Below are 16933 nucleotides of genomic sequence, written 5' to 3'. Positions count from 1 at the left end.
CACGTAAAAAATAGATGTATCATCAAGCAAGTCGTCGGCATGCTCAAGTTGCATTTCAGATGCAAGGACAAGTCTGGAGGCATGCTTCATTGGTCTCCAGGATGATTGTGGTGTTCTGCATTCCATACAACCTAGCGCAGCAATGAGGGCTCGAGGTTGCAGGAACAATAGGCCACTTAACACTCCTCAACTGATGAGGATTCCAAGCCAAGGAGGAAAAAAAATGATTTTATTTATTTTATTTCGAGATACAGCACTGAAACAGGCCCTTCGGCCCACCAAGTCTGTGCCGACCAAGAACCACCCATTTATACTAACTCTACAGTAATCCCATATTCCCTACCACCTACCTACACTAGGGGCAATTTACAATGGCCAATTTACCCAACACCTACAAGTCTTTGGCGGTGGGAGGAAACCGGAGCACCCGGCAAAAACCCACTCAGTCACAGGGAGAACTTGCAGACTCCGCACAGGCAGTACCCAGAATCGAACCCGGGTCCATGGAGCTGAGGCTGCGGTGCTAACCACTGCACCACTGTGCTGCCCTAATATGGTGCTCAATGCCAGACCGGCTGGTCATATTGCTGTTCAAGATGCCAGGACTGCCCCAATCGTCATTCACGCTGGACCAAAGTGTCTATCACATCACCAATCCCCAATTGAACAAGCAATGCTGTAAATCATCCATCTACTTGTTACACATACACCAGTTGGTCTCAGTCATTTTTTCATATTCACCAAACAAATGACACTCTGCATGCAAGAATGGGGAAAGTGGTGCAAAGTAAAGAATTTAATGTGACGAATAAATATTAACAGATTTTCACAAACGCATATGTCTGTACCCTCAATGAATGAAAAAGCTTTTCTCTTTCTCGAGCACTTCTATGTGGTGCTATCTGTGTAGCTTCAGCAGAAGTAGTGGCATGGTGCTCTGATCCCTTCCCTGTCTCTTGAGGTGCTTGGAGCCAATGCCCTCTTGGTGTTGGTGATGGAGCTGAGTAGGGCCCCACCAGAGACTGTTCTCACTGTACCAGTTCTGGGGTGGACAGGGCTGCAGGGAGAGGAGGCAGCATATCAGATACTGGATGAAGTGGGGGGGGGGGGGGGGGGGTGTGGGATGCAACAGATGTGCAAGGCATGAAAGGAGTTTGCACTTTCATCTCCCCTATTGCTATCATCCCTCTCCTGGGCCAGAGGTGCATCAGCTCTGCTTTGCAGGAGAGCAGCTTGGAGGAGATCATGGACACCTTGACAACCCACGTCTAATCCGTCTATAGTAGTAGCCATGTTGCCATTCATAGTTTTCAGGGCCTGCGGGAGCTCATTCGTGTGCCGCAATTCAAGTTCCACAAAGTAGGCCACTTTCTCAATGGAAGACCCATCTTTCCAAGCACCTGCAATAACGCTGCACGGATATTTGAGCTAAAATCCTTCATACTCTGCAGCATTGCGGTTAATGTGCTTGGATTGCAAGTACCTCTCACTTGCTGCTGACCAACATTCCCTTTAAAATTTCGTCATTGTGAACAGACAGTATTTTCAATGCATGGTTCCTTTAAATTTTTTTTAGTGAGACCACACATGCATTATTTATCACTAAACAAGGCCTGCGCAGTACCTTCCAGGCTGTTGTGTGGCTACGCAGCTTAGCGGGAACACTGCTGCTCACCCTCCCTCATTCTCCTTTTCATTGATAACCCCCTGCCCCCACCACCCCAAACTGGGATCAGCAACGCTGTTCATCTGAGTAGATCTTAACAAATTCTGCACTCTCCAATGCAGATTCTCCACAGCTGTCACCAGCACCACTCTCTGCTCGTGCTCACTTGGTGATTCACATGGTATGATCCCACCTAACACTGAGTGCCAATGAAGTGCTTGAATCTGCTAGTGTTTAGTATGCATGCATCCTCTGCCAGTGCACCCTCAGCAAAAATGAGCTCATCTGAGGAATCATCATCAGCAAAAGGCAGAGTGTTGTTCTCCCCAGCATGCCATCACACAGGGAAGAGTCGCATACGATTTAATCTTGGGAATGTATGTGTTGAAATGCCATGCAGGAACATGGTTAAGATGATTGTCTTCACTTAATGAAATACAATGTCTGGATGACGCAGTCTTGTAGGAGATGCGGGTATGGGAAATGAATTCTGTCACTCTGCTGCAATAAACTACTGATTTTGCCATTTCCAATTTTCAGGGAGACTGATATCTCGAGAGTTAATGTATCACATTGGTGAATCTGTGGAGGGGTCTACCTCCAGTCCTTTTCCCCCTCCCTTGTGTATTGTGCTGGCTTCTGCAAGGGCATAACATGAATTTGAGGAATGTGTTGAAAATCATGGGAGCTGACTGAGGTAATGAAACATTACAGATTAGGATGAGTGGTATGGTGAATGGAGGAAAGGGGAAGGTAAGTAAATGCATTGAAACAAAATGATGGGTGCTGCTGAAACTTAAGTGGGTGTGAATAGTGATATCAATGGAGTACACTCGCAGAGTAAGAGGGGGTACACTGCAGGATAGAGGTAACATTGCACCTTTTCTCGACTTTCTGACTTGATTAGATTATTAAAACTCTTCCTGCACTAGATCCTCCTAATTATACTCCTACTCATCTTTTGGGTCACTTCCAGCCATGCTGCCTTTGTTCTGGCTACAGGTTTCCTTTTCCCAATTTCCTCTTTCCTTGCACTTACTCCACCCAGTAATATGCCCAGAGTCACCTCAGTGAATCTGGGCATATCCTGTTCCCTCCTTGCTTTCAATTTTCTCCTTCAACTTAACTAAAGACTAAACTACACACAACTTCAAACCTCCTCCGCCATTGCATATGTGAACTGGGCCTTTAAATAGTCTAGGTGATATTACGTCATGTGGTTTCGCTTCATGCCCGTTCATATGTAGTGGGGATGCAAAATCCAAAAGTAAAATGATAATGAGGCATCTCTGTTGAAATCTGACATTACCACACATCCCATGATCTTGCATATTTGCAACTCGTTATTGTGCCCCTCCCACACGCTCCAGTTGCGTCTCCATGTTAATATCAAGTCTGTAGTCTTTTATACAATCGAAACTTAAATATTCATGCTTAAAAAAAGGAACATATGATGCACTTTTGATGGTTTCCTTGAAGCCTGATTCTTTACGCTGGTTTCCGCTTGTATGGTCCAGTTTTTACATTTGGTCATGTGTTACTGAGATTAGGAAATTTAGGAGTCGCAAAATGGGTGCATGAATGGGCATAATTTCAGGTGTAACATCCCGATTTTGCCCCACTGAATTTCCATCCTATTGTGCCTTTGTTTTGAGATAGCTATTTGGGCAAGATTAGAGATGAAGAATTTATCTACTTCCCACAGTCTGCAAACTTGCATTGACACTTCAAAATAGAACTTGTGCCGGTATCAAATAATCTTCTGCCACATTTAATTTCTGCGTGTAGGCAGCATCAACACAGGAATTCATCCAGGACTGGCAACCTCTACTGAAATGCAGCTGAATCAGGATTGCATTGACTGCTTTTTTTTTGCAGAATTCTTCCTAATTGTATGAGACAACATGAAGGAAAAAAGAAGGCAGCCAATGATGGAACTTTGAAAGGGGGCAGCCGTGTTGGAGAGTTGAGGCTGTAGCAGGTGACTGTATGGGTTTGGGAGGTAATGTCATTACAGATGTGCTGACTACTTTGGGATTAGGTAGGAGTGTAATCATGAGTTGGTAAGACCCAGGAAGGAGAAGTGATGAAAGAGAATGAAGTGGCCAACCTCCTGAACAGCACAAGATTTCGAGAGCTAAATGCGACATAGTCAACGTAAGACTTCTTTAAAAAGAGTAGCACTTGTTTAACGGAAACATGGCATTATCCACCTTAAATGTGTTCAGCCAATTTGAAAAAGGGCTTTTTGTTGGAGTCATAGTCATTTATGGCATAGAAGGAGACGCATGGCCTATCAAGTCCATACAGGCTCTCTGCAGAGCAATCCAGTCAGTCCCACTCACTCACTCGATCCCTGTAGCCCTGCAAGTTTATTTCCTTCAAGTGCCCATCCAATTTCCTTTTGAAATCGTTGACTGTCTCTGCTTCCAGGTCATTACCACTTGCTGCGTGTAAAGAAAAAAAGAGTTCTTCCTCACACTTACCCCTGCATCTCTTGCCCAAAACCTTCAATCTGTGTCCCCTAATCCTTGTGCCATCAGTTATTGGGAATAGTTTTTCCTTGTCTAGCTTACTTGCCTTAACTGCCTGTCATAATCTTGTACACCTCAATCTCCTTTGCTCCAGGGAGAACAACCCCTCATTCTGCTAAATCTCCTCTGCACCCTCTCGAGGGCCCTCGCATCCTTCGTAAAGTGTGGTGACTAGAACGGAACACAATATTCTAGTTGGGGCCTAACGCAAGCTTTATAAAGGTTCAGCGTAGCTTCGCTACTTTTGTACTCTATTCCTCTATTTATGAAGCCCAAGATCCCATCTGCTTTGCTAACCACTATCTCAATATATCCTGCCAGCTTCAAAGATAGATGCATATGCACTCCCAGGTCCCTCTGTACCTGCACACTCTTTAATACTGCGCCATTAAGTCTATATTAGCTCACCTTATCTCTTCTGCCAAAATGCATCATCTTACACTTGTCTGTATTAGAGTCCATCTGCCACTTGTCTGCCCATTCTGCTCTGTTGTAGGCAGTTCGTATCATCTTCACTGTCACTCTTCACTTTCGCTATCTATTCAAATATGAGTCAAACAAACCATTGCAGTAAGAAAGCTGAAAACGATCAGTGTCCATCACAATTAATTATACTTAATGACACTTTCTATCAATTTGTTTGGACTATCTGTCCTTAATTAAGTAGAACATTGTGCAAGTGAAGATGAGATTTTACCAGCCATTTCTAGCATTTCCTCAGCTGAATGCTTCACTATTGTAGTATGAATGTGGTGACTGAAGAGACGTCATGGGTTTTTTTTTGCTCAGTCTTCTCTCTAGCTCAGAGAGCTTCTTTGCTGTATGCAGCAGCAGATAATTTTTTTTTTAATTTGGCATTTATGAATCTTGACCAGTTAGTTAGAGCTTAGGGACCAGCTGAATTTGGAATATTCCAGAATTTAATCTGGGTTTTGTCTGTTAATATAATCAAAGCTGCTGTTATACTACTGGTGCCAGTTTAAATCTGCTACCTGTTACTGTTTACTTTACGCTGCTCTTTAGTCGAGGATACTAAAGCTCTGTTCACTAGTGTCCAGTGGTTTTGTAAAGTTTGATGTTGGCAACGAGCCAAGAAGATAGTTGATAGCTAGCATTCACGATGAAGATTTTTTAAAGTGCCAGGTGGTGCACTTTTTAAAGTTTGCTTCTTGGAATCATAGCATGAATGCTACAGCACAGAAAAAAGACCATTCAGCCCTTTGTACCTCTGCTGGCACTTTGGTTGAGCTATCCAATTAATCTCTCTGCCCAAATCTTTCCCAGTAGCCTCACAAACTTTTCCCCTTCAAGTATTTCTTAGCCCTGTCAGCAATGGCTCAGTTGGTAGCACTCTCGCCTCTGAGTCACAACATTGTGGGTTCAGGGTTGACTCTCCATTGCAGTATTTCAGATGAGACGTTAAACCAAGGCCCCATCTGCCATCTCGGGGGTGCAAAAGATCCCATGGCACTGTCTTGAAGAGCAACGGAGTTACTCCGGGTGTTCTGGCTAACATTTATCTTTTTATTCATTCATGGGATATGGGTGTCACTGGCGAGGCCAGCATTTGTTGCCATACCTAATTGCCCTTGAGCAGGTGCTGGTGAGCTGCCTTCTTGAACCGTTGCAGTGGGGTAGGTACAGCCACAGTGCTGTTGGGAAGGGAGTGACAGTGAAGGAACGGTGATGTAGTTCCAAGTCAGGATGGTGTGTGAATTGGAGGGGAACTTGCAGGTGGTGGTGTTTCCATTCATTTGCTGCCCTTGTCCTTGTAGTTGGTAGAGGTCGAGGGGTTGGAAGGTGCTGTCTAAGGAGTCGTGGTACATTGCTGCAGTGCATCTTGTAGATGGTACACACTGCTGCCACTGTGTGTTGGTGGTGGAGGGAATGAATTGCACCACACCACAAACAATCAAGCGGGCTGCTTTATCCTGGATGCTGTCGAGCTTCTCGAGCGTTGTTGGAGCTGCACCCATCCAGGCAGGTGGAGAATATTCCATCACACTCCTGACTTGTGCCTCGTAGATGGTGGACAGGCTTTGGGGAGTCAGGAGGCCAGTTACTCGCCGCAGGATTCCTAGCCTCTGACCTGCTCCTGTAGCCACAGTACTTATACGGCTACTCCAGTTCAGTTTCTGGTCAATGGTAACCCCTCCCCAGGATGTTGATAGTGAGGGTTTCAGTGATCGTAATGCCATTGATTGTCAAGGGAGATGGTTAGATTCCCTCTTGTTGGAGATGGTCATTGCCCGGCACTTGTGTGGCATGAATGTTACTTGCCACTGAACAGTCCAAGCCTGAATATTGTCCAGGTCTTGCTGCATTTCTACACAGACTGCTTCAGTATCTGAGGAGTCGCGAATGGTGCAGAACATTGTGCAGTCATCAACGAACATCCCCACTTCTGACATTATTGAAGGAAGGTCATTGATGAAGCAGCTGAAGATGGTTGGGCCTAGAACACTACTCTGAGGAACTCCTGAAGTGATATCCTGGGACTGATGATTGAACTCCAACAACCACAACCATCTTCATTTGCGCTAGATATGACTCCAACCAGCGGAGAGCTTTCCCCCTGATTCCCATTGACTTCCGTTTTGATAGGGCTCCTTGATGCCACACTTGGTCAGATGCTGCCTTGATGTCACCTCACTCTCACCTCACTCTCACCTCACCTCGAGTTCACCTCTTTTGTCCATGTTTGAACCAAGGCTGTATTGAGGTCAGGAGCTAAGTGGCCCTGGCGGAACCCAAACTGAGCGTCACTGAGCAGGTTATTGCTAAGCAAGTGCTGCTTGATGGCATTGTTGATGACACCTTCCATCACTTTACTGATGATTGAAGGTAGGCTGATGGGGTGGTATTTGGCTGGGTTGGACTTATCCTGCTTTTCATGTACAGGACATACTGGGCAATTTTCCACATTGCTGGGTAGATGCCAGTGTTTTGGCTGTACTGGAACATCTTGGCTAGGGGCGTGGCACGTTCTGGAGCACAGGTCTTCAGTACTATTGCCAGAATATTGTCAGGGCCCATAGCCTTTGCCTTATCCAGTGCCTTCAGTCATTTCTTGATATCACGTGGAGTGAATCGAATTGGCTGAAGACTAGCATCTGTGATGCTGGGGACTTCAGGAGGAGGCTGAGATGGGTCATCAACTTGGCACTTCTGGCTGAAGATTGTTGCAAATGCTTCAGTCTTATCTTTCACACTGCTGTGCTGGCATCCCCCATCATTGAGGATGGGGCTATTTGTGGAGCCACCTCCCACCGGTTAGTTGTTTAATTGTCCACCACCATTCACAGCTGGATATGGCAGGACTGCAGAACTTAGATCTGATCCGTTGGTTATGGGGTCACTTAGCTCTGTCTATCCCATGCAGGTAGTCCTCGGTTGTAGCTTCACCAGGTTGACACCTCATTTTGAGGTATGCCTGGTGCTGCTCTTGGCATGCACTCCTGCACTCTTCATTGAATCATGATTGGTCTCCTGGCTTGATGGTAATGGTAGACTGGGGAATATGCCAGGCCATGAGGTTACAAATTGTGGTTGAGTACAAGTCTGCTGCTGCTGATGGCCCACAGCACCTCATGGATGCCCAGTTTTGCATTGCTAGACCTGTTCGAAATCTATCCAATTTAGCACAGTGGTAGTGCCGCACAACACAATGGAGGATATCCTCAATGTGAAGGTGGGACTTATTCTCCACAAGCACTGTGCGGTGGTCACTCCTATCAATACTGTCATGGACAGATGCATCTGCGGCAGGCAGATTGGTGAAGACGAGGTCAAGTATGTTTTTCCCTCTTGGTTCCCTCAGCACCTGCCGCATACCCAGTCTGGCAGTTATGTCCTTTATGACTCGGTCAGTAGTGGTGCTACCGAGCCACTCTTGACGATGGACATTGAGGTCCCCCACCCAGAACACATTCTGTGCCCTTGCCACCCTCAGTGCTTCCTCCAAGTGGTGTTCAACATGGAGTACTGACTCACCAGCTGAAGGTGGGCAGTAGGTGGTAATCATGCGGTTTGCTCGCCCATGTTTGACCTGATGCCGTGAGACTTTATGGCGTCCGGAGTCAATGTGGAGGATTCCCATGGCATCTCCTTCCTGACTGTATACTACTGTGCTGCCACCTCTCCTGGGTCTGTCCTGCTGGTTGGACAGGACATATATACCCTGGGTCTCTGGGTTACTAGTTCAGTAACAATACCACTACGCCACCGCCTCTCCTTGCAGTTAACATCAGAAAAACAGCTTATCTGATCATTATCATATTGCTAGTTGTGGGAACTTACTGTGCGCAAATTGGCTGCTTACATTATGACGATAACTACACTTCAGAAGCACTTCATTGGGTGTCCTGTGGTCATGAAAGGTGCTATATAAATGCAAGTCTTTTTTTATCAGCTGTGTTTATTTGCCATTATTTTCCGAGGGATTTTGATAGACCAGTGTCTGTGTGTGCTGCTAAATTGAGTTCACTTATCCCAGAGGCTGGCTGACGGTTGCCTGGTGTCAGGAAACGTGAGTCAGATCTAGCAGTAGAAAACCTAAGAACTGACTCGTGAATGCTGGAATCTAGTTTAAACTGCACCAATATAAAAGCAGCTGCCAGTTTCAGTTGTACTGTAGCCAGTGAACAGCTGAAATGATGCAAGGCTACCTCCTTGAGGTGTTGCCAATTTCTGAGATTTAATCAGTACAGAATGTGTACTGTAAAGAGGTATATAACAGACTGAATAAGTACATACCTGTGATTGGTAAAGTCAATTTTAGCTTTAATGGTAAAATGGGCAGAATTGCAGAATACGAGCTGCAAAATTTTGGGATTCCCTCTTCTAAAAGTGGAATTTGACTTATTCAGCCAGTGCTCAGTGTTGCTGGTTTTTCACAGAAAAAATGATTGGAATCCTGGAATATAATCCCCAATACATATGAAAGGAAATCCCAGAACTGCACTTCCTGAAATGGAATTTGACTTATTCAGTTATTGCAAAATACTGGCCCTGATGCTGATGATCGCTGATGATCGCTGTTAAGAACATAATTAAATACGTTGACCTCTTTTGTCTTGAGATAGTAAGTTGATTTCAAAGAAAACTTGATCAGTTTGGAGTTGTTGATTCAGCCTAAGATTTCACAAATGCTGGTTAGAATTTTGAATGTGCAACTTTACAGACCTATCGAGGTTTGTTGTGTTTAAAAAAAAAAGTCACGCTAACATGACAGAAGCTAAAATTTTGAGTTTTGTTATTGTCCATGGAAATAGATGTAATTAAGATGAAGGGTGAAACCTGGTTGTGTTTTTTTTTAAAAAGGGATTATGTTGTGGATTTCTGAGCATCTAAAAGAAAAGGACTGGTTAATCTTTCAGGCCCTCCATCAGAACCAGGTCCCACCTGAAACTGTAACCTATCTTCTCTTTCACAGATACTGACTAAATCTGTGTTTTCAGCATTTTTATTTTTTTAATTAGATAAAGAAATTTTCTTTTAAAGAATGGCACCTTGTATTTCGTTTGTGATTTGTTATCCAGGCAGCTGGAACCTATGTAAGCATGATTATTTTGTGCTGCGAGATTAGAAGTTTTATAGTTTGAAAAGTCCCTTCGAAACAAATTTTCAAAGGAAAATGGATTCCTGTACCAGGGATGTAATGCCCATAGGATATGCACACATCAGTACATGTGGCATTGAGATAAACATAAGAACTTGTCTTTAACGTAGAAAGGCATCCCATGATGTTTTACTGAGGAAAAAGGGGTGCGTTGACCTAAAGCTTAGTCAAAGTTGTGGGTTTTAAGGACGGTTTTAAAGAGAGCACGTTGGAGAGGCACAGCAACGGGTCTAGGAAACAGAAAGCAAGGTCACCAATTGCGGTGTGAAGGGCTTGGATATACAAAAGGCCAGAGTCACAGGAATGGTGAGTTCTAAAGAGAGCTGTATAGCTGGAGGAGGTTACAGACATAGGAAGGGATGAGTCTGCCAGGAGGTTTAAGCACAAGAATGAGAGTTTAAATTTGAAACGTTGGGAAGTTTAGGAAATAAAGATGTAGGTCAGAAAGGACAAGGATAATGAACAAGCATTGCTTGGAGTGGAATTGATGAAGAGCAGAGCTTTGGATGACATAAATTTATGGGTGGGAGACTGGCAGGACGGCATTGGAGTTATGAAGCTGACACATGATAAAGATCTGTCAGAATTTCAGAGGGTGATGCCCTGAGGTAATGGCATAGACAGCCAATGTTAGAGGTGGAAGTAGACCTTTTTAATGGAGAGGCTTTTGGGTGTGAAGCACAGCTCAGGGTTGAACAACATCAATTTGTAAACAGTTGTAATCAGTTTAAGATAGTGGTTGGGGGAGCCATGGAGTCAGTGACAAGAGTGCAAAATATGTAATGGGAGCAAGAGTCAATGGCTTTGGCCTTTCCAGTGGATAGCTGGAGGTAGTTACAGTACATTCAATACTAGATGTTGGACTAGCAGTCCAAAGCCATGGAGGGGTCGACAGGTAATGAAAAATTCGAGCTGGGGCCATTGGTCTACGTGTGCAAACTGTTCTCGTGTCTGTGGATGAAGTCTCCAAGTGACAGCATGCGGGTGAGAAGGAGGGAGCCAAGGATAGATCCTTATTGGACGTTGTGAGGGGCATGGGTATGAATCTGTAGATATAGTAGGGGTGGGAAAAGAAACCATAGGCATGCCTTGACTATGATCAGATAGGTAAGAATGGAACCATGCAAGAGTAGTCGTTCCAAGATGGGCAATAAACGAGAGGCATTGATGAAAAATTCTGAAGTCAACCCTATTGAAGACTGTAGAGACATTGAGGGATGTTGCAACATGGTAACATGACATTGGTTAGGGCTATTTCAGTGCTGTAAAAGGGACATAATCCGATTGGAGGGGTTTAAAAAGGAATTGCTAAAGATGACACATATTTAGGAGGCAACAACGGGTTCCAGGACTTGGGAGAGGAAAGGGAGTTTGAAGACTGGGTGATGGTGGCTTTGAAGAAGGCAGGAAACAATGTCTAAAGAATGAGAATTATTTGCCATATTAGTTAGCATGGGCTCAGGATAGAAAATTGTGTAGTTGGGAATTCAGTGGGCTTGTGGTTGAAAGAGCAGGAGCTGGGTGTTTTTGAGAGATGAATTTGGAAAGAGCAAGCATAGATGAGAGAGAAACCTGAGTGTGACGTATCTGTGTACTGCAGCCTGGTTCATTCTCGGAGATGCCTTGGTTCTTCAGTTAATGCAAGCATGGCGTTGGAAAAATTGTAACTGGTTTGTTTTTTGTTGTCATAAGCAAAATCTCAGCCCCATTCTGGCCCTAACAAAGCTGGGTAAGATTTAACCAATGGCAGTCCAGTTCTTACATAAGTGACCCTCTGTGTGCCATCTTGCACTATTTAAAGAAGGTTAACCTTCAGTGGTTATAAGTAAGGAGGTCAGAATAGAAAGGAAACTGTAGAGAGGTATAATTTAATTTGCCTAATTTGTAATGGCACTATCCGATCTCTGGTCTGAATGAGTAATCTTAGTCAGGCACCAGTAAGGGTGCTATGATCGACCTTAATCGTGCGTGACTCTGAAAGGGGCAAAACGGCCAACATTCCTGGGCCCAGTCACTATCCTGTGACCCTTGTAGGAGAGTGCACAAGTCTAGACATTGGTAGAGAACTGAATCAGGTGCAGATTGTGAGATCCGCTTCAAATGAGTACTCTGCCAAAACACTGTGTCTAGACTCACACTTGAAGAATAGCTACTTGGTTGGCCTACTAGAGGGCTGCCACCAAAGTTCAAGTGATGAGGGAAAATTGGAGAAAAAGTAAGACTAGGATAGGTAGTGAAGGCCAGACTGTATTAAATGGAATTCATCACATGTTACATTCTGGATTGAGACACATTCACTCGTTGTGAGATTAAAATATGTTCAGGATTGGATTTGAAAATCTGAGTCACGTAATAGTAAGAAGGCTGAGTCTTTCTGAAGCATAGAGGGAGCTTTACTTTACATCTACCCAATCTGCAATTCTTATTTATGCAGTATAAAGAGAATGTTTCTATATCTAACCCTAACCAATGCAAAAGTGCTTCCTGAAATAATGTTGATTTAGCCCATATTTAACTTTGCCAGTTCAATGCTAATACTAGTGTATGAAGTGGGGAAATGTTATTTATATCACCAGTAAGGAAGCATAAAACATTTTTATTTACATTATGATATGATTAGATTGAAATGTTTAACTTGTTTTGATACTTTTGGTGTGAAAATGGCACTATAACTCAGCAGGGAGTTAAAACCATAAATGGTGTTCCCAAGAGATTATTGCATACTTAATTTTTGGCCTTTAATTTTATATAGCTGTCGCCCTCTGATACCACTGACCAGCTGAAGACTGAAGTGAGCAGCGACGACTCCTGTCCTCTGAATCAAAAAAGTGATCCATTCTCTTCATCTCCACCTTCGACGAAACTCCGAACACGGAAAACAAAGCCTGAGGAGCCATCTGGGAATATAAAGGCTTCAGATCCTTCTCCTGCCCCAACTGTACCTCAGGGCAAGGAGTTGCACAATGTAGAATTTCCTCAGACATTACCCCCACCTCCACCTTCAGATATCCCTCAGACTGGTTAGTGCGTTGCTTAGTGAGTCTTGCCTAGAGGGGTTTTAAAGCAAAAAGCTACTTAGCTTCTAGTCGTGGCTGTTAATTGTTTTGAAAGAATTATGAAGATTTTGTTGTTTTTCTTTGAAAACCACATGTAAACTGGTATTTTCAGGTATGTCAGCATGTTTAGTTTATGTAAAGTTTTTCCTTTAACTTTTTCCGTAATTTTAGTAAGTGATGTGATGCATGCAAGTTCCTCCACTTTACTGCTCATGGGTTAGGCTGCACCATAGATGCTGAGATCATGGTTCCTACTAAGGTAAATAAAAAATGCACTCAACTTAAACGTGTACAGTTGATGGAAATAGAAGCCTGACCTTAACTTCAAAAATTTGTCCATATTTGCTCACGTAGGAAACGAGTCAGATTTCTTAACTCTGGACTGTATCATCCTTAATATGATTCCTTTTTAAAAATAAGCATTTAACTAAAATTAATTTTCTTTGCCCATAGTCAACCTGACACAACCAGTGTATCAGCCACCCTAAATTTTTTTTTATATTGACTTCTATTGTCAACACCATAGGTTGAAAGGGGTGTAAAACAACTGTTTCTTTCACTGTATTGCGTAGTACTATCAAAAGCCGATACTAAAATAGGCTACCACAACAAATCAAGTAACTAAAAGCATTTTTTAAAAAAAAAGGCTAATCGAGAATCTCTTTTTCCTAAAGGCCCTTCTCAGCCCAGCAGTCTGTCCACCTGGTTAGAAAATTCCAAGCGTAGGAGACGCTCTGTACGGTTAGCAAATGCTGCAGGGATTGATGGTCCCACTGACCAAGGGTATTTACCCTCTCCATCCAGTGGTATGACAGGACAGTCGGGCAAATCCATTAATCTGACAGACAGCAACATACCAGAGGGTGAGAATAAAAGTAACTAAACATGTTCAGTCAGTCGTATCTAATAGGTGAAAATCTGGGTTCCACTGGGTATGGTATTTATCCGGCGGGGATTTTCCGAAACCAAATAAAAGTGCACCGGGTGACCAAGTTGCACATGCGTTACTCAATCAAACCCGTTTATTTTGGATAAATATTGTGTCATTTGGAACCCTGACATGCATTCTGCTCATGCTGCGGTTCCTGTTCTGTGAGAAAATATACCTTTTAAAATTTTATATCTTGAATATATATTTTTTTAATGAAATGCAAAGAGGGGAGGAGTGCATCAGTTTCTGGAGAGGGGTGTCAGTTGATGCTGAAGTGTAAGTGGCGTCAGTCTGGCTGTGACATTTTGTTGAGCAAAAATAGAGCTCAGTGGCATAACTGCACTGGAGCTGCAGCTCTGAGCTGAAGTATTCTTGAGTGTCAGTATGACATTTTCTCATGGGATCATTAGAAGCGCTTGACTGTTTATTTAAAATAGTCTTGTTGTGGCGTGATCATTTGTGATAGAAAAGCAGCGGTGGTTTCAAAAATAACTTCTTGACAACGGGTCAACAGACCTAAATCATTGATGGATTTGGAAGTTTGTAATTGGCTGTAGTCTGAACGTTGACAACTGGCAGTATCTGGCTTGTGCAGTGTACTTGTTGGCATGTCCAAGGTAGTAATACAAAGAAGAGAGCACATCTTTACCTTGCTATTTTTATAGATACTTTGGATGGACTTTTTCTAACTAATTAGGAAAGAGCAGCTGAACAAAGTCTGGACCAAAATGTAACTAAAGGGGTGGAGTAGAGGAGGTGTTAACAGGAACAGCACGTGCACAATCCTAGAACTGACTTGATTACTAACATCACTGTACTTCAGTCAGTATTCTTCAGATGTTTATTAACCCAGTAATTAGTTTTGATATTCATATTGTAACTAATTTAGCCAACAGTTTTCTTGCTATTCTTTTTCTCTCTCCACCCCCGCCCCTTACCCGTGGCCAAAGAAACAGTCGCACCATGTAATGACTTTCAATATTGAAAATAGAATGGCTGTTAAACAATAGTAGGATGGCTCAGTGAGCTGGAAGAAAACTTGCCTAAATCGAGAGGCTCAGATAACCTGAACCAGGTTTGCCCTTCTAAATTATTGCTACCCAAAACTGCTTATAGTAGAGTTTTCCATTTGGGTTTTTACACTTTTTAAATTAAATCCCTGTGTTTTTTTTTAAGCTTGAATTTTTCTCCTTGTTCCTTTTAGGTTCTTCAGCTGCTGTGCCTAGTGCTATTTCTAAGTGTAGAGGGCAGGCAGTGGCCTCTTTAAAGTCCTGTCATTGCTGCTCTTGAATACTGAGAGATGCACGGCTTGACTTGGGCAGTGGATTTATTTCAAAATGTTGTTTCTTTTTCCCCATACCTCTCGCTTCCTTCTAGGCTGAAATCATGCACTCTACCACAGTGACATTTTCGGTTGACTTTTTGTTTGGGGCTAAATAGAACATGAAATGGGTTAAGAAAGGGAGAATGAGATGATAAGAATATTTGTAACCAAAGGCTGTTTTGCTTTTTCTTCTCTCTGAGGGGATTAAAGATGAGTTGTTTTCCTTTTTTGAAAAAAGTAAAATTCCTAGTATGAACCCTGATCTGAAGCCTACGATTGGTGTAACTGCCTCGTAACTCACTCAATGCCATTGGTGCTTACTTGAATTGAATGTACTCTTCTGATGTTGTCGAGCAATGTTATAGTCGTGCCATTTGATGTCGGTGCGTGAAGGCTATAAGTCGCATGAAGTCTTTGACGTCAAGTCAATGTAAGCTATTGATCATATTAGTGGCAGAAGAGGAGGTTGTTTTGTCAAGGAACTTATTCAATGTGTTGTACATCTTTTTTAAAGCAATTTTTAAAAAATCCATCACGAGGTAGTGTTACGATTCATTGAAAGAAAACCACTGGATATGTACATCGGGACCAAGTACAATAGTGCAGGGAGCCTTGTTGCCAAGTACACTACCTCATGAAGAATTTTTATAAAACTTTAATTACTTATTCTGCTATACTTTTTTGTAAAAGAGGAAAATACTGTCTTGCTAAACAAAGGAAAAAAAATAAAAGTTATGACTATGTTGGATTGCAGAACCCTTGCTGTTTGTCTTTTTTTGTTAGTTAAAAACTTGAGGTCTTCCTCTGATATATCTATTTAACCAATTACAACACAAAAAGTATATCACATGTTCAAAGGTACCTAAATGCCTAAATTTCTAAAAAGTGGGATGTAATTTTGGCAGTCACAAGATGGCTTCAATATCAGGGTTCTTATTCTCTAAAATGGCAGCTCCCCCACTCACTTATTTTTGCCCCTCTGACTTTCAAGAGAAAAGTTTTTTAATAGTGAGTATAGTGTTAAGGTAGCTGGGAATTCAAATTTGATTCATTAAATTAGTGTAGTTTTCGCTTGTGGGGCGTGATTGAGATTCTGGGAACAGCACCCGTGTATGGGAGGTTACAGGAGTGACGAGCTCTCCTTTGCCATTCCCAAGAATAAAACTACCATGGTCTTCACATTCGAAAAGCATTTTTGCTGTAACATATCATATATTTAAATTACATATGACATAGTGTAAAAGTGCATTCCTGTTAAAAACCTCTTCCAGCAGCTAGTGCCATCAAAGCCCAGGTCAAATGTACCAATATTTTAAACACTCTTCCTGACATGACTGAAGATCACATGCCAACACTTGGCACTCTTAATGGCAACTTTGGAGTCACTAATGAAACCTAAGAATGCTGTGATTAAACTCCACTGGATAAGCTCAAAATGGAAGAAATATTGGATTTTTCAAAATTTAAAAAAATCCCTCCTCGTGGTTAATAGCATGAATCAAACCTCCTCGAGTATGATGGCCTTGTACGCACTCCTTATATCTGTTACTTTCTAGCATTGATTCAAGCTTACTTTTATGGTAAATCAGATGAGTCTTTTTAAATGACTGCTGAAGTTGGTCCATTTTAAAGGAAATGCTTTTCTCTTTTCCCCACCATATTAGTGGCATATGCAAACCGAACTAATCCCCTACTCAGAGAGGGGCTGGGACAAAGCTCTGCCTATTACTGAATGGCCACAGCTATGATAGATAAGATAATGGCAGTAGACTGACCAAAAGTTCATAAAATCCCTAAACCAT

At 42.7% G+C, this 16933-nt stretch overlaps 1 protein-coding gene across 2 annotated transcripts in view; it reads left to right on the top strand.

Moving 5' to 3' along the window:
* The window catches only part of phf20l1 (PHD finger protein 20 like 1), a 170265-nt gene that overhangs the window by 69923 nt on the left and 83409 nt on the right, over positions 1-16933 (top strand). Inside the window, exons 10-11 of one of the 2 annotated variants that reach the window (XM_068031403.1) lie at positions 12573-12840; positions 13551-13739. In XM_068031403.1, the coding sequence (XP_067887504.1) occupies positions 12573-12840; positions 13551-13739 (457 nt within the window). The remainder of the gene's footprint in view (positions 1-12572; positions 12841-13550; positions 13740-16933) is intronic. The other variant, XM_068031404.1, reaches the window with a different exon arrangement.

The sequence above is a fragment of the Heterodontus francisci genome, chromosome 5 (genome assembly GCF_036365525.1).
Source record: "Heterodontus francisci isolate sHetFra1 chromosome 5, sHetFra1.hap1, whole genome shotgun sequence".
In the NCBI taxonomy this organism is placed as follows: domain Eukaryota; kingdom Metazoa; phylum Chordata; class Chondrichthyes; order Heterodontiformes; family Heterodontidae; genus Heterodontus; species Heterodontus francisci.
The sequence above is the reverse complement of the archived record's forward strand: the minus strand, read 5'-3'. Positions and strand labels throughout refer to the sequence as shown.